This window comes from Grus americana, chromosome 15 (assembly GCF_028858705.1).
Source record: "Grus americana isolate bGruAme1 chromosome 15, bGruAme1.mat, whole genome shotgun sequence".
Classification (NCBI taxonomy): Eukaryota; Metazoa; Chordata; class Aves; order Gruiformes; family Gruidae; genus Grus; species Grus americana.
Window position 1 is genome coordinate 2,343,278 of NC_072866.1, and position 26,007 is coordinate 2,369,284.

A 26,007-nucleotide genomic window follows, 5' to 3' on the forward strand; every position below is an offset into this window, starting at 1 on the left:
CAGGCTTTGGGGACAGCGCTGGGTGGCCGTCCCCTGCGAGCGAGGGTGGCAGGAGCTGGCGACCCTGCACCTACGGGTGCTGCTGCCCCCCGTGCCGTGCTGGCACGGTGCCAGTGGCAATGGGGACAGGGACACCCCCAGAGTGGAGGGGACATGTCCCCTTACCTACGGGGTGTGTGACTTTGCCTGGAGTTGGTGACCCGTGGTGGCTGAAGGGGGCCCCAAATCAGCCCGGGACGAGGTGCCTGGGGACACCCACCTCTGGGGACCGATGGGGGACACGGTGGTGCCATGGCGCTCGCCTCTCCCCCTCCGTGAAATCCTGCTCCAGCCAAAAAAAAGGCCACAGGAGTTTGGGGCAGCTCAAGGAGATCCGCTCCCCCGTGCCAGCGGGATGCCGTGATGGGGACGGTGACCTTGCGTGGGCAGTGCCGGCCCCAGGGACCCCGTGCCAGGAGGTGTCCCGTGCCATCGCATCCCTGGCATCAGCCTTTCCCGGTGCTGCGGCGCTGCCACCGTGCCCCGTCCCTGTCCCCATCCCCAGGGCCCCCTGGGAGCGGACGAACGGCGACGGCAGCATCTGCGCTGGCCGTGGCGGCAGCTGCCTGCCTGCCCTGCCTGCCCTGCCTGCCCTGCCTGCCCTGCCTGCCCTGCCCCGCGCTCGCTGCTGCCGTATAAATAGAGGCAGCGAGCGGCAGGGAGCTCCTGGCAGCCACCATGAAGGGCCTCAACCTGCTCTGCTGCTGCGTGGCCTCGCTCCTGCTCCTCGGCACTGCAGGTACGGCTGCCCACGGGGCTGTGGGACCCCACGGGGCTGTGGGTCCCTATGGGGCTGTGGGACCCCCCGGGGCTGTGGGGTCCCTATGGGGCTGTGGGACCCCACGGGGCTGTGGGTGCCCATGGGGCTGTGGGGTCCCTGCAGGACTGTGGGTGCCTATGGGGCTGTGGGTCCCTACGGGGCCGTGGGGTCCCTGCAGGGCTGTGGGTGTCCACGGGGCTCTGGGTGCCCACGGGGCTGTGGGTCCCCATGGGGCTCTGGGTGCCCACGGGGCTCTGGGTGCCCGCAGGGCTGTGGGTGCCTGTGGGGCCATGGGTGCCTATGGGCAGAGGGTGCCCAGCGGGGCTGTGGACATCTGTGCGACTGTGGGTGCCTGTGGGGCTGTAGGTGTCCACAGGGCTGTGGGTGCTCATCAGGGCTGTGGGTGCCTGCAGGGCTGTGGGTGCTGGTGAGCCCAACCTGCACCCCAGGGCCGGGTGGGTGCCAGGAGCAGGATGGGGTGGCAGGGGTACGGCCGTCCAGGCTCACCTGCTGCTCTGCCAGGGCTGCCGGGTCACCCCAAAATGTTCGGGGAAACACAGTGGGGGGCTGTGGCCAGGAGGGGCTGGAGGCGGGGCCCAGCCTGGGATCCCCCCTCCAGAGCCAGAGTGGGTGCAGGGGCTGTGCTGCCTCCAACGTGCCCAGGGTCAGTGTCACCCATGGGTGCCGAGGTGTCTCGGTTTTGGGCTGCGGGGACCTGGGGGCTGCTGGGGCTCCCCGTAGTCACAGCAGGATGGGGTGGACTGTTTGCCCTGGGGGGGGTCTCCCTCCCACCCAAGGACCTGCCAAGCAAGACAGCACTTTGGGTGACCCCCAGGCCCCCTTCCCCACGCTGTCCCGTCCCTGCCGAGAACCCCCGTCCCCGGCTGGGCGTCCCTTGGGGCCGTGCAGTGGGGCGGCATCACCGGTACCCTTGCTTGCCCTTGAGTTAATTTGGGCTGGTTCTCTGCCTGGCCGGGCTCCGGCGGCCACGCTGCCGGGAGGGGGGCGGCTAAGTATGGAAACAGCCGTGTAAGGGGACACTGTGCTCCCTGCAGCCGCCCTGGCCCCCCCCCCCCCCCCCGCCACTGGCCCCCCCGCCCTGTGCCGCCGCGGCCCCGCGCGCGGGCACCCGCAGCTGCCGCCTTCCAGCACCCGGCACCCCCGGCCCCGTTGAGTTTTGGCCTTTTAAGGGCATCTTGGACCATTCTTGTGAATTAAAGGGGTTCGGGGTCAGCGACGCACCCCGCTGGTGGTGGGGTGACCTCCGCGGGGCTGCGGGTCGGGTCTGGGGATGGGGGGAAGGAAAGGTCCTCTACAGGCATGGCCAGCGGCTGGTGCCACCCCAGGCTGGGTTGGTGGCCCCGTGGGACATCAGGGGCTTGTCAACGTGGTGGGTGACCACCAGTGCAGCTCTTGGTTGCGCTGAGGCTGGCACGGAGGCTGTGGAGCAGCCTGGGTGATGCCATGGGGCCGAACACGGCGTTGGGCACCGTATCACCAGCACCCTGCTCAGCCCAGCGCCGGGATCACCTGGCTGGGAGGAGGCTCCAGGGCTGGGAGGCACGTTGGGGTCCCCCGAGTCCCCACCACCCTCGATATCTCCTGCTTATGTTTCCTGTGTCCTGTGTTTCACCCCAGTCCTGTAGGTTTGGGGAAAAGATAGAAGCAATGGCCCATCTCCTGCTGTGGTTCTGCTCCACAGGGACTGGTGGGGTTTGCACAAAGAGTTTTGCCTTTCCTTTGGTGCCAAGCCCAAGACTTGGGCTCCTTTGGGGTGCAGGAGATGGCTTGAGTGGGTGTGTGTTCCCATTTTGGGGTCTTGTCTTCCCATTTAACCCCCCCTTTGACAAGGAGAAGGGGAGGGGAGCCCAGTGGGGAACCGGGGGCTTCACCAATGCATCGTGAAGGGGTGCGATCCTCAGGGTGAGGGTTTGGGATGGCTGCTCCAGTGCGTTGGGGCACGGCTGGGTTAACCATCCCGACCTCCATCTCGGCACGAAGAGGGGGGTCTCCGGGGTAAAGCTGCTCTTTTTTGTGGGTAACAGCTGAGCGTGGACGTGGAGGGTCACCGCTCCACGTGGCAGAGCGACGGCAGCTGGAGTTCGCCAGAGCCCAGCCGGGTTTCTGGCCATGGTGTCCCTCCAGGGCGGGCTGTGCAAAGCTGGATCCCCCCCTCCAGCTGTGACACCCCCAGCTGGGGGAAACAGCTGGGTCCCCGGGGGTCCCCACAGTTGGCTGTGAGGTGCAGAGTCCCCTGGCTCCCTGGCCAAGGCACTGTCCCCTCTGCCACGCACCGCAGCACCGGGACGCGCTGCCAGGGCCACAGCGCCCGGAGGGTTTGGTGACACCTGGGGCTGCTGGGACCCCGTCACTGCTCCCAGAGGCCGGGGGATGGGAAGGGCCCCACACCCACGTTCGTGCAGCCCCAGCCAAAATGGCTCATGGCCCACATGGCCAGGGCTAGCAAAGCTCCCTGGAGTGGCCAGAAGCCCCGGTGGGTCCAACACCCACTGCAGGGCTGGGCGATGGCTCGGGGCAAAGGTCCCTGCTCCTGCCCAGGGGAAGGTCTCCTTCTCCCCATGCTTGCACCTTGGGCAGAGCCTGGACATCCCTTCCAGGCTGGGTGGCCATGGCAAGTCCCTGCAGGCACTGGGAATGGGCCACGGGGACGCTGGCAGGGCAGTGCCCAGCCACCGCGCCTGGCAGCTTCGCCCTGGGGAGCCCTTGGCCCCCCTCGGCCATCATGAATTTGTGTGGGAGGGCTACGCCAAGCTGTGCTGTCACCGCCTCCAAGGTGGGCAAGGAGTCAGAATCCCAGACTGGTTTGGGTTGGAAGGGACCTCACAGCCCATCCAGTTCCACCCCCTGCCATGGGCAGGGACACCCTCCACTAGCCCAGGTTGCCCAAAGCCCCATCCAACCTGGCCTTGAACACTGCCAGGGAGCCAGGGGCAGCCACAGCTTCTCTGGGCACCCTGTGCCAGGGCCTCAGCACCCTCACAGGGAAGAATTTCTGCCTCACATCCCATCTCCATCTCCCCTCCTGCAGCTTCAGGCCATTCCCCCTTGTCCTGTCACTCCCTGCCCTTGTCACCAGCCCCTCTCCAGCTTTCCTGTAGCCCCTTCAGGGACTGGAAGGTGCTCGAAGGTCTCCTTGGACCCTTCTTTTCTTGAGTCGAGGAAAGCCCTGGCATGCTAGCATCCTCCTGCAGCAAGTGGGCACTACAGGACTGGCACACACACCTCCTGGTGACAGCAGATGCAGGCCACCACCCCTGGGACTCCTCATCCTGCTTCAGCCTGGGAGGTGTCACCTTGTCCTCATGGCATCTTGGAGTGATTCCCATCTCCCAGGACATGTCACCTCGGGGTGGGATCCACCTCCCAGGACAGAACATCTTGGGGTGGATTCCATCACTTGGGTTGTGTCACCTCAGGTGGGCCCAGGGCACAGCACCCATGGGTGAGGTCCACCTCTGCCAGTCCTTAACTCCCCACCCCAACCATCCCAGGGTAATGAGCTTCCCCAGAGGTGGGGGACCTCTGTGTCTCAGTGACACCCCACTGCACTCACCTCCATCTCCGCCCCCCCAGCATCGGCACAACCACAGGCACTGCTGCCATTGGGTGCCATGGCCACAGTGAGGCAAGGGACTTGGTGTGCCACAGCGACCCACAGGTCTTGGTCATCTACATCCCTTGCACATCCCTGGCACCTCGCCTGGAGGAGATCCCGGTCCCCATGGGTGCCCCAACTTCCCCAAGTGTTGGCTGAGAAAAGCAAGGCAGATGTCAGGCAGGTTGGATGTGCTGTGACACCCTCTCCCATCGGCTATCCCTGGCCTGGTGTGTGGGTGACAGCCAGGACACCTTGCTTGGGCACGGCTCTGGTGGCACAGGGGCACCAGTGGGTCCCTGCGGGATGGTGTGGGGCTGGGAGGGCTGTGCTGCACCCAGGGATAATGCTCATTGGGCTGTGCCCTCGCTGCGTCCCCACGTCCCCACTGTGTCCCCACCATGTCCCCACTCGCTGACCTGCCAGCCCCACGCAGGCGCCAGCTCCCTGTGCCGGGAGCACGGGCTTGCCGGGGTGCCGAAATCCCAGCCCGGCCGGTGGGTGCAAGGGTGACCGAATTGCTCATAAAATTGCCCATTCCCCAGGCGCTGCAGGAATAGCAGCGGGTGCTGGTGCCTTGGCAGAGCTCTGCTGAGCTATTTTCAGCCCGCAGGGACATTTCCCTCATAAGCGATAGCCCAAGGAAGCCGGTGAGCTCGTGTGCCGGCGGGGGCTGGCGGAGGGGCTGGGGACTCTCTGGCCGGGCACCCCGAGCCAGGCTGGGGCGTTGGCAGCGGCAGCACAGCCCCGGTGCCAGCCGGGCGCGTGGCTTGACCCTGCCCGCCTCCCCGCTCGCGGGGGCACGCCGTGGAAAAGGACTTGGAGCCACGCAGCCCCATCCCAGCGTGATGGCCCAGCAGGGTCCCCAGTCCTGACCCCCGGGTTGGGTACCGCTGCTTGCCATGGCCCGGCAGCGTCTCTGCTTGGACGTGCCCAAGGATTTGAGGATCTTGTGGGACAACGGATCACCAGGCATTAAAATCCAGGTTGACAAGTTCAAGGGCTCTCCCTGTCCTGCCCAGGTGACCAGGAATCCTCGGGATGACCGAAGAAGAGGGATGGGGAGTCTTCACCAGGGAGGACTCACATTGAGTGTGTGGAGGATGTCCCTTGGGGCCACCGGGGAAGCCCTGGGGTGGGTTGGTGAAGCCTCTCATGGCTGGAAGGCCAGGGACAGGACTAGCATGACCTTGCAGGAGTCTCTTCTCTGGAGGAAGGCTCCTCCAGCCCCAACCATGGCACAGTGCTTCCCTCAGATCCTTCAGCATCCCCTGCGACTGCAGACCCCAGGAGGGACAGCACAGGGAGATGTTCCTGGACGTACAGCGTGACATCTGCCTGTGCTGAAATACGTGCTGCTGTCTCGCTGGCTGCTCACTTACGGACCCAGATCTCCCCCCAGCCAGGGTGTCACGGCTGTTTTATCTTCCACCACCCTGATCTTCATGTCTTCTGCAAGTCAGGAGTTCATGTTTTCTTCCAGATCTTTAGGGTGGGCACTCTGTGGGCAGATGGTCAAAAAAACACCCCGCAGAAGTGATTCCCCGTTTTCCATCTCTATATTTAGAAAGCTCTGAGCCTGGTTTTAATCCCTTTGGTACATCCTGGTTGGGTTTCTTTACGCTTTCTTAATCAAAATATCATGCAGTTCTAGATGACTAATTTTAGAAATCAAATAAATTTATTTTCTTTTTCAACTAAACTTAAAATCTCCTCCACAAATGAGGTCGTTAGTCTGACAAAGCTGTTTCCTATACCCTCTCTGGGCTCTGCATTGAAAAAACTGGAAAATACTTGCTTTTTGTTGGTGCCTTGAGATCACGAAGCCTCTGGGACGGGATGCTGTGGCTGGGCATCCTAGGCTTTGGAGTGCATGAGGGGCTGGACAGCCAACTCCATCCTTGTGCTTGTGTCCTCTGGGCTTCTTGAGCCACTTTGGGACACTTTCCTCTCCCACTCAGTGAGGGTGTTGGCCTGGCCAGCTCCAAACTGGTGCCAGAGCCAGGCTCCCACCTGCCCCGGCACTGGCGGTGCTTGGCATCGGAGCTGCCGAAGGATAATAAAACACCAGGCGCTTCCCGTGGGGCTCGGCAGCAGCACCGGGCTCTGCTGGGATGGTGCAGAGTGGGAAACTGAGGCACGGGAAGAGAGGGGAGGAGATGCCGTCCTCTGCTGCTCTTCAGCCGGGTGCCCAGGGCTGGGCTGCAAGGCTGGGGTGCCCAGGCGAGGGGCACAGCCCCCACTTTGCACTCCCCTGGCCCTGCCTCCCACCTGGGAAGGGCTCCTGGTTGCAGAAAGGTCAGGCTCACAGGGCTAATCCACCTTGACTTACTTTTTCCAGCAACCAGGCTGCTGGCTGGCAGCAGCACGGAGCATCGGAATCCCCCGGGGTCTGTCCCAGCAGATCCCCACGTGGCCGGCGCAGGCAGGGGCCGACCCTTGCCTGGGGTAGGGCCAAGCATCTCAGGGCTGCAGCGCCTTTGGGTCCAGCCACTTTCCATGAGGTTTTAAAGGGCTTTGTGGGAACCAAGCACAGCCTTCAGGCTTCGTTCAGCCTTGCCTTTCCCCCAAAAGGAAGGGACAGACAGGTTTAGGGTGCAAGCTCCCCCTGAAACCCCACTGGGATCGCAAGGGGAGAGCAGGACTTGCAGGAGCCGGGGGATAACTCCCCAGCGTGCTGCGGGGGCCGGGATCCCAGCACGGGAAGAGGGCATGCGAAAAGCCATCCCCGGGTGCAGAGCTCCTATTTCTGCCGGAGGGGGAGAGCGTCCCTCCCAGGGCCACCTGTGCCCATCTGTCCCTCCCAGCCAGCCCCGGCACTCCTCGGGGACCGTCCCTCCTGCAGGACCCATTTCGGCACCATAGCAGTGCCGTTCCATATGGCCCCGTGCAGGGATGGTGGAGACACCGCGGCAGGGTCACGTTCACCCCGCTGGGAGCCATCCCCGTGGGCGTCACATTGGGGGCAGCAGGGGCAGCACAAGCCAGGGACCCTCTGGGAGGTCAGGTCCCCAAGGGGAGCGGGACAAAGGCTCCTCTCTGATGCCACCCGGCCACTTGGCACAACGCAGGGCGCGAACAAGGGGAGCCCCGGTGTCACTTTACAATGTGGCTGTCCCCATTCCCTCCCGGAGCCCACGGGGACCCGCAGGACGCGCCCCAGGGGCGGACGTCACCCTTGGCTGGCAGCGGGGTGAGGGGCTGGGGCCAGTGGTCGAGGGGGCTGGTGCTTCGCCGTCTGCACCCCACCAAGCTGCTCCTTCTGATTCCCCCGTACAGTTGCTGGGCCGTATTTTTAGCCTCTGGTGGATGCACAGAGGGTGTTAAGCCCGTAACCTTCGGCCCATTTTGCTGCTCATCGGCCGGCCATCTGCAGATCAGCACAATTTGCCTTGTGATGGATTTGGAGACCATATAGGGAAAACAGGAGGGAGAAGGAGGTGGAGAGGGGAGAGGGACTTTATATAAGACCTTGAAGGTCACAGGAAATGAAGCCCATGACAGCATGCCAGCAGCAACATCCCAGTCGGAGCGCCTGGGGAATATTCCCCTTCTCCTGCAGGAGATGGCCCACAGTGGGCGCTGGGGTTGCCGTTGCACCCGGCTATGGTGGGTGACAGCCCCTCTGTCTCCCTGCCTTGGGTCAGAGGGGACACACAGACCCCAGATAAAGCCCCTGGGATGCACAGGGTCTCTTCTGCCTGGTCCTGCTCCCCCCTCCACCCACCTTGACCCTCCCCAAACACCCACCCGAGGAGCCACGCTCCCCTCCCAGCCCTCCAGGTCACCAGCTATCTTGAGGCCAAGCTGAGAATATCCCTGTCCCCATCAGCCGAGGGGACTCTCAGGAGACCCAGGCTGGTCTTCAGCCCACCAGGGCCAGGCAGGGGCATGCTGGCCCCTGGCCACCCGGGGCTTTGCAGGTCAGATGTAGCACATTCCCCTTCAAGCGGCTCCTGAGGGGTCCCATGGGTCCCGCGGGAAGGTGACCTAAAGGAGAGGGGTGCTCTGGGTGGGAGGGAGGCAAGTGGAAGCTGCCCACAACCTGTCTCCCTCCGGCTGGGAGCTGAATTGGGAGCCTGGAGGCACCTGCAAGCCACATGCCAGCAAAGGACGGAGGAGGTCGGCGAGGGCAGAGCAAGGGTGACCCTCGCATCCGGTTTCGGCAGGGCAAGAGGCCGCGGCAACGGCGGCAGCTCCACCGTGCCAGGCTGCACACAAGAGCAACTAGAAACCCTGGCAGGCTGAGGTGCAGCCCGTCCCTCCCAGCCGCCTGCCGCTGGCACGGCTCATCCCCCAGCCGCCTGAATCCCAACTAACGGCACCGCCATCCCCGGCACAGATAGAGATGCAACCGCCCGCCCGGCATCAGCAAACTGGCTTGAGTGGTCTGGGGCTGGCACCACGCTGACCCCAGCTCAGCTCCTCCTGTGCTTGGTCACTGCGGTCACCCACGGCCAAGCCCAGCGAGCCCCAGCGCCACAGTTTGCCGAGGCCAGCAGGACCCTGCCAATGCTCTGCAGGACATGGTGGCCCTGCGACTCCCCGGTACGGATGCAGTGCGGGAGCCAGAGGAGAGGGCTGGCTGCCAGCCGGTTGGCTGTGCCTGGAGCTTGCCGTGCCCGCTGCTGCCTGCTCTTGTCCCTGCAGCCTGGGTGGAGGTGGCATTTTTTTTCCTGGTTGGCATCTGCTTGCCAGCTGGAGTACAAAGGAATTATTTTCCTCTGAAACGCTTCCCTGGTATGCAGGCATTAGACGTTTCGGGGGATTATTTAGACTAGCAGCAACTGTTTGTAACGGAGACAGTATAGCCGGTGATCTTTTATTTTTGGCACCCATTGACTAATGTTAAAATGCAGTTGGAGGCCTATGGAAAATACGGATGGCTTCTCCTGGGCTGCAGAACAAACATATTGTGTCCCCGCCAGCCACACAGCACGGCAAATGCTTTCCTGGTGAAGGGATGCTCACAATAAATAGCTCCCGAGTCCTGCTGCCGGGGTCAGGCCCTGCCTGCACTTGCCTGCGTGCAGAAAGGCAGAGCCCTGTGCCAGGGAGCCCCTCGCCCCTTCCTCCCCCTCACCCAGCCACCCGCCATGGCTGGCGCGATGGTCTCCCGAGGCAGGGCTGAGGAAGGACCCTTTTAACCTGCCAAGTGCCCGCGGCCCCTTGAGCTACGCTTTTTGTCATTCCTTTCTCCCCCATTTTTTAGGGCTGCTTTGCTGCCTTCCCACAGCGCTTCGCAGCAGGTGGCAGCCATGGTTGGTGCAGGCGTGGGGCCCCTTGTTAGCATCAGCTTTGCCACCCCACAAACACCTCTTTGCACCCAGCTTCCTGCAACAGGGACAGAAAATTGAGCTGGAACTAGAGAAGGTTTAGGAAACAGTTTAAACCTCTTGGTAACAGCCACAAATCCTCCCTCAAGGCCCCCCACCTGGTGCTGATGGGGGGCTGGCGGGTGCCCCAGTAGCAAGGTGCAGGCGCGGGTAAGACTGACTGAGCTGTTCTCATCGTTTAGAGCCGCACGCCCCCAGCACGGACCACGTCGGCAGTGCTGCCGAAAGCCCCTTGCCAGCCACAGAGCCCAGGCTGGAGGAGAAGGCAGCCAACGGCAGCCCTGAGGAAGACCAAGATGGCGGCCCCACCAACGTGTCCTTGCCCAGCACTGCTGAGGAGGGACGCAGAGAGGGGGAGGAAGAGCCGGCAGGTGGCCTGAGCAGGGACCTGGAGCTAGGGGATGGCCGGCCAGAGGAGACTACCATGGATAAGGGTCAGGAGGGGCCCAGTGAAGCCCAGAGCCCAGGGGAGAACGCCATGCCAGGCACCCCTGAGGCAGCACATCATGAAGGGAACCACAGGTCTGGCCCACAAGATGGCTCCCAGGTCCGGGAGGATGAGGAGCCTGGCACTGAGAAAGAAGCCTCTGAGGAGCAAGGGCAGCCTGGGGAAGAGAAAATGGAGGAGCCAAGAGCAGCGTCTGCTCCTGAGGAGGGAGAGGAAGGGGGTGAGCAGAGCTCAGAGGAAGATGATGAGCAGGGGGAGTCTGACGAAGATGAACATGGCAAGTCTGAGGAAGATGGAGGCGAGGGAGAGTCTGAGGAGGAAGGAGAGTCTGAGGAGGAGGGAGAGTCTGAGGAGGAGGGAGAGTCTGAGGAAGACGGTGCCGGGCCAGCAGGGCCAGAGAACGGAGCTGAAGGGAATGACACGGAAGCAGCCAGAGCTTCTGGCAAAAAAGGCCGTGGCAAACCAGCAGCTGCCAGCAAGGGAGAAGCCAGGGATGGCCCTGCCAGCTGCCATCATCCTCCCTGTGGTGACACAGCAGAAGACCCACCAGCAGTGGTGGAAGACCCACCAGCAGCAGAAGACCCACCAGCAGTGGTAAAAGACCCACCAGCAGCAGAAGACCCACCAGCAGCAGTGGAAAACCCACCAGCAGCAGAAGACCCCCCTGCAGACAAGCCATCACTGGAAGAAACAGAGAGCCCACCCAGCCACAGCTTCCACCCAGCTGCCACTGAGCTCCAGCACAGTCAGATAGGTTGGAGTCTTTTCTTGTCGGTGTGCTGTAGCGGCGAGAGTGACCTACTATCAACCCCTGGTGGAGCTGAGCTTGGCACATTAAACCGCGCCTAGTGCATGGCCCTCTCCTAACGCTTGTGCTTCCCGCGCCTGCCCCTAACCGCTGCACAGCTGGGCCGGCTGCAGGCATCGAGGGCACAGGCAGGAGCCCGCGGACGCCTGCGATGCAGGCACTCATCACAGCGATACGAAAGCTGGCTGACATTTCCCTCGCTGCACTTTAAGCCTGTGACTTCTCCTTCGGGCTGTGGACACGGATAAGATTTTTAACACCCAGGCCCCTTTCAGCACCCACAGACCTCTTAAAGGCTCTTTATCATCCACCCTCAGAGTCTTCTGGACTCCCAGCTTTCTTGGTGCAAGGGCAGGACGCTGCCCAGGCTGGTGGGTCTCTTGTCCACCAGCCCTTGCCTTGTAGGGAAGATGTGAAGAGCTAACTCAGACCAATGAGTTGCTGAAGCACTGGCTCTGGCCGTGTTCTGTCAGTGAAAGGTTAGCCAAGGAAAAGGGAAGCCCCCCACCATGATTTCCTAGAAATGCTCATGGATTTTGGCCCACGGGTTGGGCAGCAACCTTTGGACCCAGCTGAGTAATTTTCTGCTTTCATCTGTAATGTCCCAGCTCAAAAAGTTCCCATTTGTGCTGAAAGGGAAACCCAGTTTGGTCTCTGTGGCTTTACTTGGCAAGTCAAAAGGTCTTCCTCAGCCCAACACTCGGTAGACACTCAACACCGTCTCAGGGCTCGGCAGCACCCCACTTGGCCCAGGCACCCCCAGCCCAGCCAGCACACGTCTGTCCCCAGACCTGTCCCCAAACCCCCACTAAAACCTGACCCAGCTCCCGCTATCAAAAAGCACTTGGAGCTGCACAGGGCCCTTGGTGTGCCAGCACCTCCAGGGCAAGGACACCTCTGTCCCCTGTCTCAAGGACACTGGGGTGCCTACCTCAGGCAGACACAGCTGTCTCCTGCTCCCCAAGCCTGGCATGGAGCTGTGGGGTCCCCAGGGCCACCCCAAACCAGGGCCCCAGCTTGATACAGAGGGGGAAGAGATGGGAGAAGTGGGGGAGGACGAGCCTGCTGTCAAAGGCAAGGCAGCCAGGATGGGTCAGGCTGGCCGGTCTCTCAAGAGCCAGCCCCAGCCTCACACATCCTCATGTCTCTGGCTCAATGTGTAATTTTGGGGAGAGCAGACAGACAGAGGGGCAGAGCAGCGTGCCTGCAGTTGAGGCTTAGCCCTGGAAGAGCTGCAGCTGCCGGGGGAAGCGCCGGGGCAGGCAGGGGCCCCATCGGGCAGCAGGTGCCACGCGTGCTCGCACTACGCCCCAGCCCCGGGAGCCCCTTCCAGGCACGTCCTTTGCATTCCCTGCGAGCGGCTGGCCCTTGCTCCCCCCGGCGAGACGTGGCGTGCCTCCTCAGAGCCAAGCAGTTGCCCACGACGCTTCCCCCAGCAGCCACAGCCCCGACAGCCTTCGCAAAAGAGAAACCACACGGCGTGCCAAAGGTGACAGTGACTGCTGAGGCACATGGTGGATCCGCAGGCTCGGGGGGTTGTGTGCTCCCCCATGCCCTCTCCCTGGCAGTAGCTTGTGTGAGCTCCTGTGTGGAGTCCCCAGCTCAGAGGTAACAGGTCTCCTTGCCTTTTCCTCCAGAAGAGGTTGAAGATGCCAGCGAGCTGACCAAGCGTGACCGGTCCCACTTGGAGAGCACCCTCAAGCTGAACGAGGACAAACCTGCCGATGATTTCTCAGGTGAGGGGGCCTGGGTGGCACCCAGCCGTGCATTGCCCAGGCAGTCCCTGCAGGACAGGCTCCTCACCATTCTGCTGCACAAAGAGCACGGATGAGATTTCCCTTCCCTAGAGTGTTTTGGTTTTAACCTTACTTCTTGAGAGCCGAGCAACACCACATCTTCAATAACAGACCTTTCGCCGCTCTTGTGTTAACATACTTTAAGTATTTTAAAATCAGCCCCAAGGGTGTACAAGAACTAGGAGGGCAGAGGCTGGAAAATGTAGATGGTGAATCAGCCCAAGCCAGCTACGCTGCTGCCCAAAGAAACCTGGGGCAACTTGTAATAAGTTTGGATTTTTATTCCAATTATTTATTAGGTTTAGCTATTATAAGGCTTGCTTCTGCTGGCCCCACAGGCAGTCTGGATTAGAAAGAAAATTATAAAAGCTGCTGTGGAGCTTAGGGGCTGTGCCATAGGTCCCTGGCACCATAGTGGAGGGCTTTCGGGATCATGGGTGCTGAGTGCTAAACAGCATTCATGAGAGATGTTCCTTCCATCAACTGCTGGCATGTGCAAGACCGGCAGCAGATGGGGACAGCGCCCAGCAGGAAACCTTAGCAGGGAGAGGCATCAAAATGCATGACTGGGATCAGCTCAGCCAAGATTTCAACTATGAGCCAAGTCCCTTGATCCACAGCTGAGTCACCCTCAAGGTCTGCAGAGAATGCCCAGCAGCTTACCTAGGAGGGCCTCAACCAGGGTGCTGTGGTTTGCCTTTCACCCATCTGCATGCTTCTACCCCTGCAGGAGTACTGCAGCGGCTGAGGAAGATCTACCACTCCTCCATCAAGCCTCTGGAGCAGTCCTACAGATACAATGAGCTGAGGCAGCACGAGATCACAGGTAATACCACAGGCACCAGGGTCTCCGGCACCATCAGGTCATTGCGATGCAGATAACGGCACAGAGAGCAGATCATGGAAAAGCTCGGATAGTTTGTCTTCCTTTGCAGCTTCCCAAGAAGGCCACGAACACACTGGGCTTAGAGAACATGCCCTAGTGAACCCAGCAGCAGGCATTCCTGCATCAGCCTTAGCCCATCCGCTGGCAGGACCATCTGTGTAGGCTGAGCATTGAACCTGGCCTGCTTTGGGTCCTCCACCTGCTCAATATCAATGCCCTGTCCCCATGCCAAGTGGCGATCACGGCCCGGTGAAACAGGCTTGGCAAGGAAGCTTAGGACCTCTTAAGGCTGGGGATGAGCTTCCTGGGGGTGGCTGGAGCTGGCATTCTTCCTGCTCCGTACGGGACACGGCCATGTGGGCAGGGTATCCCTCAAGCTCGGCAGCCTTCACTCACCCTGGGAGTTAGAGTTTCCACTCCTTGGCAATTACAGACACATTGGATCAGGTCCCTGTGGCCACGGGCATTGGCTTGGGCTGAGCCCCACCAGTACACGTGTCCCTGCAGAAGAGGAAAGTACAGCCCTGACCTCAAGATGCTCACAAACTACAGGAAGCTCTTGTGTCCCATATGACACAAGCAGCTTCATTTTCCAAGCACAGATGGCTCAAGCCCAAGTGTGAGGTCCCGGTTCATTGAGGTAACTCTCCTGTGAGCCCCTAACTCCAGCCCTGTCCTGAGCTAGGGCCAGATGCCCCCGTGCCTTGGCTGGGCAGACAGGGGATGCTGGAGTCCCCGCTGCCTGCGTCCCAGGGCTGCATGCCCACGTCAGCCTCCTGCCAGGGTCTCTCCTCCTCCCGAAGTTCTGCCTCCTTCCCCAGGTTTGCAGCCCCCCACACCCTGGAGCCGTGCCCTCCCTCCTGGTGAGGCAGGACCTAGACGCACCCACACACAGACCTTCCTTTTGCAGCTGAACTCTGGTCCACCAGTGCATGGGTCCCACGTTCATTTGGGCAAACCCCTGGGACACATCCCCTTAGAGCAGAACCCGTGTTTTACAGGCACCCCCACTGCAACTCCTAAATCTGTCAGACATTTTGTAAGCAGGCTTCACAATCTCCATACTCAGCCAGCCCATCTCCAGCTTAGAGCCAGTGGGGACCATGGGGGGACCCACAGAGCAGGGACAGGGCTGTGGAGTCCTTGTCACCAGCCCAGGTCCTGTCCCCTCAGGGGACAGAGCACCCTGGACATCATCCACCACCCACAGGGGTTCTGGAGAGGCATTTGTAGGTCTCAAAACACGAGCCGAGCCTAGCTGCCTCCCACAGCCAGTTCCATGTTGCTGCCCTTGCCTGCCTTGCTCTGTGCTGCTTGCCAGCAGCTGGGGACCACGATCCGCTTGTCATGTGGGAGGGTTACCGGGGGGGTCACAGCAACACACCGTACTGCAGCCAGCACGGGAGGGGTGCCCCGCAGACTGTCACCCACCCGTTGTGCTGGCCTGTCCCCTCCTTCACACAGCCAGCACAGCACTGCCACGTACCTGGGAAAGGAGCACCCAGAGCTGTAGGGTTGGCACCCCAGTGCACCCCACAGCCTCTTCAGCGGTGGCACCATGCAGCAAGGACCGCCCAGCCGTGCCCTGCCCCAGCTGTCTCCATCCTGGAGCTCAAATTCAGGAACATCTCCTCTCCAAGCTGCTTTGGTCTGTGTCAGCGGCAGTGCAAGCATCTGCATTTACTGTCAGCTCAATCTGGGACGCTGGTTAAGAGAACATTTGGAGTTACAGGGGCTGCTCGTGGGCTTCCAGCCTCTAACCCTTGCTTCGCTGTTCAGTACCAGAGGATGCAGCCCCTAGCCCCAGTGCACAACCCATTTCCTCGCTCAGGACACTCTGCCCTGCCCTTCAGCCACCTCCCTGCTCTCTTTTTTGGGGGAAGCAAGTGTTTCTCAGGCCCCTGCTGGCTTCCTCCCTCCCAGCTCCTGAGGAAACAACCACCAACCCTTGTGCTCTCCCAAGCCAAGGCCCCTATCCCAGCAGAGCAGATGCAATCCCAGAGCTAGTAACTCAAGATCACAGTTTACAGGCCAAGGGAAGGCACACGGACACCATGCTGACACAGCCCTTGTCCCAGCCATGAGCAGCCCTGCCCATACTCCCATCAGAGATGTTTCCTGGGCCACCAAACTCCTTGAGCCGCTCTGACACCCCAACCATACCCTAGCACATACAACCTCAGCCTGAGGATCTGAAGCCCAGCAGTTTGCCTTGAATACCCACAGATCCAGCTTCTCCCAATCCCTCATTAGCAGTGTAATTAAAGAAACCTGCAAATTAGTCAGAGGGTTGACCTAGGGAACCCCCTTGACTTTACAAGATGAGGATATGGTGGGGCTGAGAAGGTTCCCTCAGCCCCTTCCTCTGCTTGGTGGCCCTGTCCTGAGCAGGTTCATTGCATCAGTTGTGTCCCTGTGAGCCAGGAGATGCCCCCAATCTCCCCCCGTGCCCACCCCCATGGCAAGGGGAGGCTGGAGGGCACAGAGCTGCCAGCTCAGCTGGCTGGGAGGAGCGGGACAGCTGGGAGAGCGGCAGGGCAGGCCTGTCATGGAATATGTGTGACCTTTGGAGTTGTAAGCCAATATAGAGGGGTGCCGTCGCAAGCACCTTCGCCCCTCCATTACACGGCAGCCCTCCATTTTGTCTCCCTTCCCATCGGCTCTGCTCGCGTGCATCAGCCAGTGTAATCCAAGGAGCCCGTCTGCTCCCCGCAGCTCGCAAAAACACCCGTGTAGATGAGTGTCACCTGTCCTGGGGGAACTGTGACTGCCACCATCAACCTAAGACTCTGAATTGTTGGGGTGCATCCCAGAAAACGTACCCCACACCCTCTGCGGTAGCATGTTTAAGCCCGGCAGGTGTCATCTCCTTTTCCCTGCCTGCCACCCTCCTGTGTCTCCGCTCTGCCGTCCCTCGTGGGTGCGTGCATGCTCCGCCTGTGTGCTTGGTGCTGTAGGGACTGTCCCTGGCTCAGGGCTGAGGGACTCTCCCAGTCTGGTGACGGGAAGCTTGCTGTGAAGTCATGCCAGTTTGTGGTACATGCTGGTGGCCTTAATTACTGTGTATGTGCCAATCAGCAAGTGTCCCTGATAGGGAATCACCTCCCGGTTGCCATCACCAGCCACCCGAGGGCTGGATACGGGTAACCACACCACTGGGGTGGTCAGGGTTGGTTGCTGTCCTAACCACGGCTTGTTGGGCTCCTTTCGCTCGGTGAATGTTGCTGGGGAAGGCGATAACTCTGCTAAGCGGGGCAGGAGCGTTGGGGTGCTGTCTCAGATGTGGCAGCTTTCCTGGGGCTGCCCCCCCCCCCAAGCCACATCCCCGGTGTGCAGGGCAGACTGGGGTTTAGTGCTTGTCCTGGTAGCTGCGGGTCTCGTTGCTCCCAGACTGTAACTCCTTCTCTCCTGCTGGGAATGTGGCCGTCGCTGGCTTTTCCTACCCTCAAGAAGGCCAGGGCCAGTCTTCAGCTCCCTCCTTGGCCTGGGCCAGACCCAGGCAGCTGCGTCCCTCCTTCGACTCACGGTACCTTTTCTCTCTCCCCGTGTCCCCTGCTAACAGCTTACCCTGGACGCACCCTGGGTTCCTCCGCCACAGGTTGGTATCGCTGCCTGCTACCTGCATGCTGCCAGTGCTGCCTACGCTCTTCGCTGGCCTCCGGCTTTCCTATTCACCGGCCCCAACAAAGCCACACTTCCCAGGCACCAAGCAGACCCCAGTGTCCCATGGCACACACCGGAGCCGGTGTCCCTAGCCTTACCAGAGCTCGGCACGTGCGTCGCTGCACTTGTCTGTCCCAGGCCTGACTGTGCATCCCCACCTCACCCAGGCTTTGACACCTTTCCCTCTTGGGTTAAGACTCAAGAGGTTGCTTATTCCTCTAGCGATAGTTCAGAGGCATTTGTGGTGGATCTGCAGGTTGATCTCCCACCCATGGCATGAACCGGAGGAGCCCAACAGATAGCCCACCCTGCAAGGGACCTCTTCCCATCCTTCACCCTCCTACGTGCAGAAACTTTCCCGAATGTCCACTCTTGTTCCACCCCCCGGCTGCAGTTTAAGCCGATGAGCCCGCAGCAGCTGTCCCAGTACCACAGGCTGGTCCCTGCACGGTGGCCTCAGCCCCCCCGGGGGCCAGAGCTGGCTCCTCTCCTGTCTATCCTGCTCGGGGTGTGCTGCCAGGTCCGTCCCCCCTGAGAAGCAGGAGATGGGAGATGGGCCAATGTCCCCGCTGCACTATGAGGCAGGGAAATCCCATCTTCTGGTCCTCGTGTCCTACCCATGGCCCCCACTGCCGGATCCTGCCGAAATGGGCTCCTCCACACCCTGGCCCGGGACGCAACCGGAGCCCTGCCAGTGCCTGGAGGGCCTCTGGCTCCCTGTTGTGCCAGCGTGCCGGCAGCGGAGAGGGTTGTAGATATATATAGCGTATTTCGATAGCTGTCTTATCTGCATCTCTAGCTGCAGGCGCACACACGCGTGCTGCTCGTGTGGGCGTACGTGTGCGAGGAGCGCGACGTGGAGGCAGGCGCAGACGGTCTGCAGCCACGTGCAGCTTGTCCCTCCGTCTGTGGGCACACGTGCCGTGCGGACAGTCGTGGCTTTTTGCGAGCGAGCTGGCCGCCCTCCAAGGGCTGCCGGGCAGCACGTCCGTGCCATAGGCAGAGCGGCCGGAGGTGTTTGGGGTACAGGGACAGGGTGGCAGCGGGGGTGATGCAGGGACCGTGTCCCCAGGTGTTTGAGCCTTCCTGGGTGGTTTGAGGACAGAGCAAGACCTTTGTGCCTGTGGCTCAGTCTGAACCAGGAGAAGGAGAAGGTTTTGCCGCATCCTCCACTTTGCCTAGCATCCTTGGGTCAGACTTGTACAACGGGGGGTGAGCCCACAGCAGGCACTTCTGCTGGGCTAGAGGACAAGGAGGGAGAAGACCTGACCCAGGGTTAACCCGAGCCCCAGAGCAACAGCACTCCCACCCAAGGGCAGCCTGGTGTTGCAAGCAACATGGAAAAACCTCCCAGAAAGCCACAGGTCTAGGAAAAAAAACCTATTTGGGCATCCAAATTGCTCCTACCCCCAAAGCTGAATAGTCCAAGAGAAATGCAGGCTCTGCAGAGGGAGACATGACCTTCCTGGCCTTGTTTGCCACGTGCTTTGCTGGATCACAGCATGCTCTTTACCCCGCAAACCCGGCACCTTAGCGAAGCTGTGTTTTAAGCTGCTGGGTTTTAAGTAGGACCAGAGGTGAAGAGGTGTAAGGTTTGAGGACCCGCCTGATCACACCAGCGTGCGACTTCTGTGGACACCGCCAGGACGTGCCTGGTGCTTGAGCCAGGATGAGCTTGAGCCAGGATGAGCTTGAGCCGGGAGCGAGGCAGGCTGGGCTGGGAGCGAACAGCCACAGGGTGGCTGGAGAGAGCCGCCGTGATGGAGCTGCCGCCATCCCTGCCCTGCACCTGGCAAGGACTGGCTCCTTTCCCTGGGCTACACGGTGGTGAACAGACGTAGCGGGGAGACGTAGCAGTGACAGATGCCAGGCCAGCACCCTCCTGGGTGGGAGATGCTCTCGGCTCCCCCAGCCCCTGGGCAGCAGCAAGGAGGACCCCTGCATGGCCTCACAACCTCGGAGCTGCTGGTACCCGGAAAGCCACAAGGATCCTGTGCCTGGCGCTGCCTGCAAAGCCCGTGGGGTACCAGCACCCCGTTCCCAAAGCAGGGGGTAGGGATGATCTTGACAAGCTGTTGGTGACCATGCAGGGGTGCTGCCTGCACTGTTGCAGGAGCCAGGGCGCACGGGCTGCCTGTGTTCACACAGCCACGCCTGGCCAGGAATGTGTTACGAAAGGGCGTGCGGGAATCCACCTCAAACCTCTAGCACAACATCACAGGGATAATAATAATAATAATAATAATAAACCCAATTAAAGCCGGCAAGTGAACATAGCAGCAGCGACAGTGTGACACTGTCATTATTAATCATTCAGGGGAAAGTCTGAGGTTTCAACATTTGTTTTTGTCCCGCCTGAGAAGACAACATTGGATCCCCATGTCTCGCAGGCAGGGAGCAGGCAGCGAGCAGGGAGCAGGCAGCGGGCAGGGCCATCCTCCAGTTCAGACGTGGCTTCCCTGCTTTGGGGAGGAGGGTTGAACTGCAAGGACACAGCTGTGCCCCATGGAGAGATGTCCCCAGCCCATTCCCTTCCCCAGCGGTGACATAGTGGCCCTGCAATGGGCAGATGCAGGCAGGAGGAGGCTGGCACGCCCTGCCCGACTCCTGCCCCCACGGTCAGATTGGTTTGGTGCAGACTCGCCATGCGGTGTCCTCTGGGAACCTCAGGAGCGGGAGCTCAGCGCCATGTGGGCTTTACGGCTCCCCTGCCTTGGAAATGGATCCCTGGCTTGCTGGAAAGCTGCTGGCTCCTGCGTGGGCAGCAGCCACAGGGTCTCTCAGCCACTGCAGGGAAAATAGCTCTGCCTTAGGAGTGTGGCCAAAGGGAGGGTGCTGAGGGCAGCGCGGGTCCCCCACCGGCACCTCCTCGCCCTGGGCTACAGGGAAAGGCTCAGCTCTGGATGAGGGACAGCGGCTCCCAGCTCCTCCGGTGGCACCCAGCCCTTCCCCTGCCAGGACCCTCTCCCCCTCCGAGCACAGGACAAGGATGGGGGAATATGGCACGAGCCCCTGCTGCCAGGGATGGGGGGAAATGAGCCCCTGCTGCCAGGTGCATCCCCGCCTGCAGCAGACGTGTGGGTTGTGCTGGCCTGAGGCCGTGGCAGGGTGGCTGCAGCTTGCTCTGCTCTCTGCCGTCTGCCACCATGGCTCTCCCAGCACCATTTCCTGCCCAGGTTTGTCCGGCTGCATCAGTGCCGGTACACGAACGGGGACGGGGAAGGTTCCGACCAAGGGGGAACTCGCTCATCCAGTTTTTCCTTCCATTTCTGGCCTGACTTGGGCTCAAGCTGACTAGCAGGCTCCCGGCCGTCCTGGGCATGGCTTGGGGGCTGGCATGGGCCAGGTGCTCCTCCGGCTCTACCGGCTGCCTGCCCAGTGGCCTGGGGGCTGGGCATCGAGCAGTGTGGGCACAGGCTGACTGCATGAGTCCCGCTTGAGCAGGGATTGCTCCTGGGCCAGTGGCTGTGTGTGTCCACGGACCTCTGAGCTCCCAGACCGATTGCGTGGCACCAGGACAGGTCCCTATGGGCCATCACCAGCCTCTTTGAGCCCCTTAGCAAACTCTGGGACTTGAAGAGTGCAGGATGAGGAATGTGGTTCATTCTCCTCCTGCCTTTCCCCAGGCCCAAAGCGGGGCCGTTTGCCCAGCCTGCACTCCCCGTGCCGGGCTGGAGCCTTGCACCCAGCCCACAGGCAGGCAGGGACCCTGTGCTCGTCCGGAGGGCCGGGAGCCATGACCTGGGGGCAGATCCCTGTGAGGGTATGGTGGAAATGCAATGCAGCCGGCCAGCCCACGCGCTTACCAAGCACCGTGCCACAGTGTTGCTCCTTAAAACCACACCAGCTCCCTTTGCATGAGGCATTCGCCTGGTTACGGCATGGCCACCTCCTTCGCATGTCCCGTGCTTTGCGGCAGCTGCTTTCAAACACCACTTCCGTCTGCAGCCAGCCCCAAACTCACTTCAGCTAAACCTGAACCAAGACAAGATTTAAAAGACCTTCAAGTCCTCCTGTAGTCTAAGAAAGGTCAAACCTCAGAGAAGGTCAGACAAGGTTTGCTCTCGCTGCAGCGAGGTGGGGTCTCCCACAGAGCATGGTGATGTCCTGCTCCTGCAGACGCTGGGGCTCGTTGCTGGGCGATGCCTTGGCTCACGAATGGCTGGTGGCCCCAAAAGGGTGGCTGTTTCCCCGGCAGCACCGCCACGCCGCTCAGATGGGATGCTCGTTACAGCCGGGAGTTAATCGCGCGGCGGCGACGGCTATTGTTTCTTCACTTCCTCTTGTTATTTCCCCTCTCTGCAGATGGGGAGATCACTTCCAAGCCAATGGTGCTATTCCTGGGACCGTGGAGCGTCGGCAAATCCTCCATGATAAACTACCTCCTCGGGCTGGATGACACTCCCTACCAGCTCTACACAGGTACCACGCTCACCGCTCCCTCCCTGCTCTGCCAAGGGGTGTGCTGGCACCTGCACTTCTGCATCCCTGTGGGCAGCGATTCCTGGCTGCATCTCTTTGATTTCCCCCTTCCCGTTACGGCAGGGAGGTTGCGATCTGGTCCGTGCCGCCCGACTGTGGTGCCACATGGAGGGAGAGGTTCCCCACGGCCCAGGGCCTGCCCGCCCTCCCCGGGGAGGAGGAGGGCATCTCGCCCCGCAGCATCCCTGTCCCGCAGCGCAGGGGTCACCACCTCTGACCCTGACTGTGAGAGCAGCGGTCACATCGCAAGGGCAACTCATCTTGTCTTCTCCCCTTCCCTCCTCATGTGGAGCCAATTAATTCACCCTCCCAGGAGAAAAACCATTCCCCTTCCCTCCTCCCTGCTCCCACAGAGGTCATCTCGCAGCCGAGGGCAGATGTCTGTGGCCAGCTCTGTGCCACAGTAACGAGGGCTCCCGGGAGATGATTCTCCAGGGCGCCTTGTGCAGTCAGGCCACCTCCAGAACAACCCATCCCTGCAGAAAACAGCCCTGCTGGCATTTTCTTGAGAGGTTTGGCAAGAATTTCATGGCCCTGCTGCTTGCCTTCCCCCAGCATCTCTTGGCAAGCGAGCGATGCTCCTGAGCTTCCCAGATAGTCCCAGGCCAGCGCTGTCATGTCCATTGCCCAGCATGGATTTCACAGTTCTGCTGCTCCTCTCGTTGCTGGGCAGGGGCAGAACCCACCACCTCCGAATTCACTGTCATCATGCACGGCCCCAAGCTGAAGACCATCGAGGGCATCGTGATGGCTGCTGACAGCGCCCGCTCCTTCTCACCTCTGGAGAAGTTTGGGCAGAACTTCTTGGAGAAGCTGATAGGGATCGAGGTGCCCCACAAACTGCTGGAGCGAGTCACCTTCGTGGACACGCCAGGCATCATTGAAAACCGCAAGCAGCAAGAACGAGGTAGGGGTTTACTGGGTTCATCACAGGGACTACAGAAAAGATGTCGTAACAATGTGAGATGACAGAGATGGCTGAAGCACAACAGGGAAGAGCCTTGGCTGTAAAAACGGTCTTCCATGGGAGGGGATGGTGATGTTTGTCTGCCCGTGGCCATGGCAGCAGCAGCTGGGGCCTGGGGAACATACCTGACTGTCATCAGCTAGAGCAGCCGTTTCTGCCATTTGGAGGTGTGACAGTTGGGCGTTTCAGCAAGGTGTTTGCTGGGGACTCCTCTGGCTGTTGATTCTCTGCTCAGCTTTTAACGCCTCGTTTGTCACCCTTGGAGCCAGGCTTTGCCAATGGCTGGTGCTGCAGCAGGGCCCAGAGAAGCACCATGCCCACAGCATGCCAGGACAGATCAGCACGGCTTCTTGACCCACTGGGGAAAGCAATGACACGGCTGATATCTGCTCAGAGGAGCAGCAGGAATCTGTGGCTGGCAGCAGGGAGAAGGTTTGGAGGTGAGGTTGAGGGAGACACGTAGTTGAGGGCCAGACACACAGGGATGGGTTTTCATGCCAAGAAACTCTGAAGTGTTTTTAGCACATGACAAACAGGTTCTGGGCTGTATGGGAAGTCTACTGTGTCTCACACCCTGTCCAACCCAGACAGGGCATGAGGCGTGGCAGGCTCAGGATGTATCTACCCCTTGACCTCATCCTGTGCTGGCCATTTCTGCTGGATTTCTCTCTTTCCTCTCCTCAAGGTTACCCGTTCAACGACGTGTGCCAGTGGTTCATTGACAGAGCTGATCTCATTTTCGTCGTCTTTGACCCTACGAAGCTGGATGTGGGCTTGGAGCTGGAGATGCTGTTTCGGCAGCTGAAGGGCCGTGAGTCTCAAATCCGAATCATCTTGAACAAAGCTGACAGCCTGGCTACCCAGGAGCTCATGAGAGTCTATGGTGCCTTGTTCTGGAGCCTGGCTCCTCTCATCAACGTCACGGAGCCACCCAGGGTGTACGTTAGCTCCTTCTGGCCCCATGAGTACCATCCAGATACCCACAAAGACCTGTTCCTCAAAGAAGAGATATCGCTCCTGGAAGATCTCAACCAGGTGATTGAGAACAGGATGGAAAATAAGATCGCCTTCATACGCCAGCACGCCATCCGGGTGCGCATCCACGCCCTTTTGGTCGATCGCTATCTGCAGACCTACAAGGACAAAATGACCTTCTTTAGCGATGGAGAACTGGTGTTCAGGGACATTGTGGAAGATCCTGACAAGTTCTTTATCTTTAAGTCCATTCTGGCAAAGACCAATGTCAGCAAATTTGACCTCCCCAACCGCGAGGCTTACAAGGACTTCTTTGGCATCAACCCTATCACCAGTTTTAAGCTGCTGTCTCAGCAGTGTTCCTACATGGGAGGGTGTTTCCTAGAGAAGATCGAGAAGGCCATCACTCGTGAGCTTCCCGATCTCTTGGGAAGCATTGGCTTGGGAAAGAAGCCCAACGTTCTCTCCTGCGACATCACTGGCTGTGGCGAAACCCCAAAGAATCGCTACAAGAAACCCTAAGGTGTTCTGTAATATATCCGTCCACGTGTTCCTACCGGTGAATGAGCTTATGTCTTATCTGTCCAAGAAGCCGTGGTTTGTTAACCCTTTGAGTGCCGCACTGGCAAAGGCTACTGTACGATGAGGACTTTGAGTCATTGACATCGATGGCAGGGGAAGATGGGTGGGCATAAGAAAGAGAATAAAAACTGTGAATTCCTGACATTTTATCTTTGTTCTTTTGAGTAGAAGGCAATGTTTAAGCTGTAAGTATGAGCAATGCACGGTAAACTAGAACTGTAGCTGCTTTTTCACTGGTGCCAAGAGTGCGTGAACAGGAATTTCAACCTCTGCATCCCTGAAGCCTGCAGAGAGCGAGAACTAAGGCACGCATGAGAGCACAGGGGAGAGCGGTGACACACTAACCCGGGGCATCACCAGGAGCTCCAGGGGCAAAGCACTGGGCAAGGAAAGAGAGACCAGGTCCCAGCTGCTGTTTTCAGGCACAACCAACCTACAAATCTCTGCAAATATTGATCTCGTTTTTCTTTCTGAGACTTTTGGGTTGCCCGGTGAGTTCTCCTTTCGTATAACAGCTGAGCTGAACTTCTGCAGTCTTCACCTGGGTGTTTGCCTTAAGAAGGGACTTCTGCAGGGGCATTTGTAGCTGCAGACAGGTAGCCGTGATGGGATTTGCAAGTCCGTGTCAGAAGAAGTATTGGGCTGGAAAGGAGCTGCCAGCGCTGGCTGAGCTGTGCTGGAGGAGGAGGGCCAGCACCCCAAATCACACAGTCCCACGAGGAGCCACGAGCAGGTTTTCCTCTCTCAGGGCCACCACAGGGACAGGGCACTTGATGCCTGCATGTGCCATCAACCCCAAAACCCTGTGCTGGCAAATCGGCAGGGCTCCGAGGGTTAAGGGTTTGGCAGTTTGACCTTGTTCAAGTTCGTGTGGTGTGTCTTCTCAGTCAGACCCCCGTGTTTTTGTGCTCTGTGGAGGGAGGCAGGAATGGAGGGGTCACTAGCCGCATTCTTTTCGCCCATCGGCCGATCTGTTCTCCCTAGGACAACCCAGGCAGGTTTCTGTAGCTTGTTCGCCAAACTTCCCCCATTTTAGCCATGATTTTGTTGGCGCATCTCAGCACATCGGTGCTCAGTCCTGGGAGGAGAAGGAGCATTGCTTCAAAAGTACCTGAGCAGGATGAGGTTCCCCACAGACAGCCAACCCTTGAAACCCATCAGTGAAAGCTGAGGGATTAGGGGTGGCCTCGTCACTTGGTCCTCGCTGCTGGGCTGCAGTACAGCTGGCTGCCGAGCCAAGCACAAACCAAGGTGGATGTTGCCTTGGAGGGAGACTGGTGCCTTCAAGCCCACCAACGACCTGCTGAACATCCTTTCTCCTTCCTCCTGCCGAACGACCACAGCTAACGCTGCTCTCCAGGAAACCTCTGGAGCAGAGGGACTTATCTTTGACAGGAACAAGAAGACAGGGAGATGCTGGGTGAGGCAAGAAAAAGGCAAAAGGAATGAAAGAGGGAAAGAGAAGGCTGGGAACAGAAGGCTCTGTTGTGATGGGAAGGGTGTGAAGGGCAGCGCCCCTCATCTCCATGTGCCCAATGGGACACGGGCTTGGGCAGAAGGTCGTTGGGAGCTCCACTTCCCCCGGCACTGAGGCCAGGCACTGTGAAGAAGATGTCCCCTCGAGCCCAGGTGAGTTTGGGGGGACACCA

General features: G+C 60.1%; 1 protein-coding gene across 5 annotated transcripts; it reads left to right on the forward strand.

Moving 5' to 3' along the window:
- Positions 1-545: 545 nt before the first annotated feature.
- Positions 546-24,500, forward strand: SRL (sarcalumenin). 5 transcript variants are annotated; one of them, XM_054843618.1, is made up of 8 exons: positions 606-778; positions 9,934-10,953; positions 12,648-12,743; positions 13,534-13,629; positions 17,252-17,287; positions 21,658-21,774; positions 22,508-22,741; positions 23,487-24,500. In XM_054843618.1, exons 1-8 carry the CDS (start codon positions 718-720, stop codon positions 24,296-24,298), a joined length of 2,472 nt encoding a protein of 823 aa, XP_054699593.1. In that variant the 5' UTR covers positions 606-717; the 3' UTR covers positions 24,299-24,500. The 5 variants fall into 5 exon arrangements, with proteins under 5 accessions (XP_054699595.1, XP_054699596.1, XP_054699593.1 ...); XM_054843617.1 differs by having other exon boundaries at positions 608-778; positions 12,645-12,743; XM_054843620.1 differs by lacking the exon at positions 9,934-10,953 and having other exon boundaries at positions 546-778; positions 12,645-12,743.
- The last annotated feature ends 1,507 nt before the right edge of the window (positions 24,501-26,007 follow it).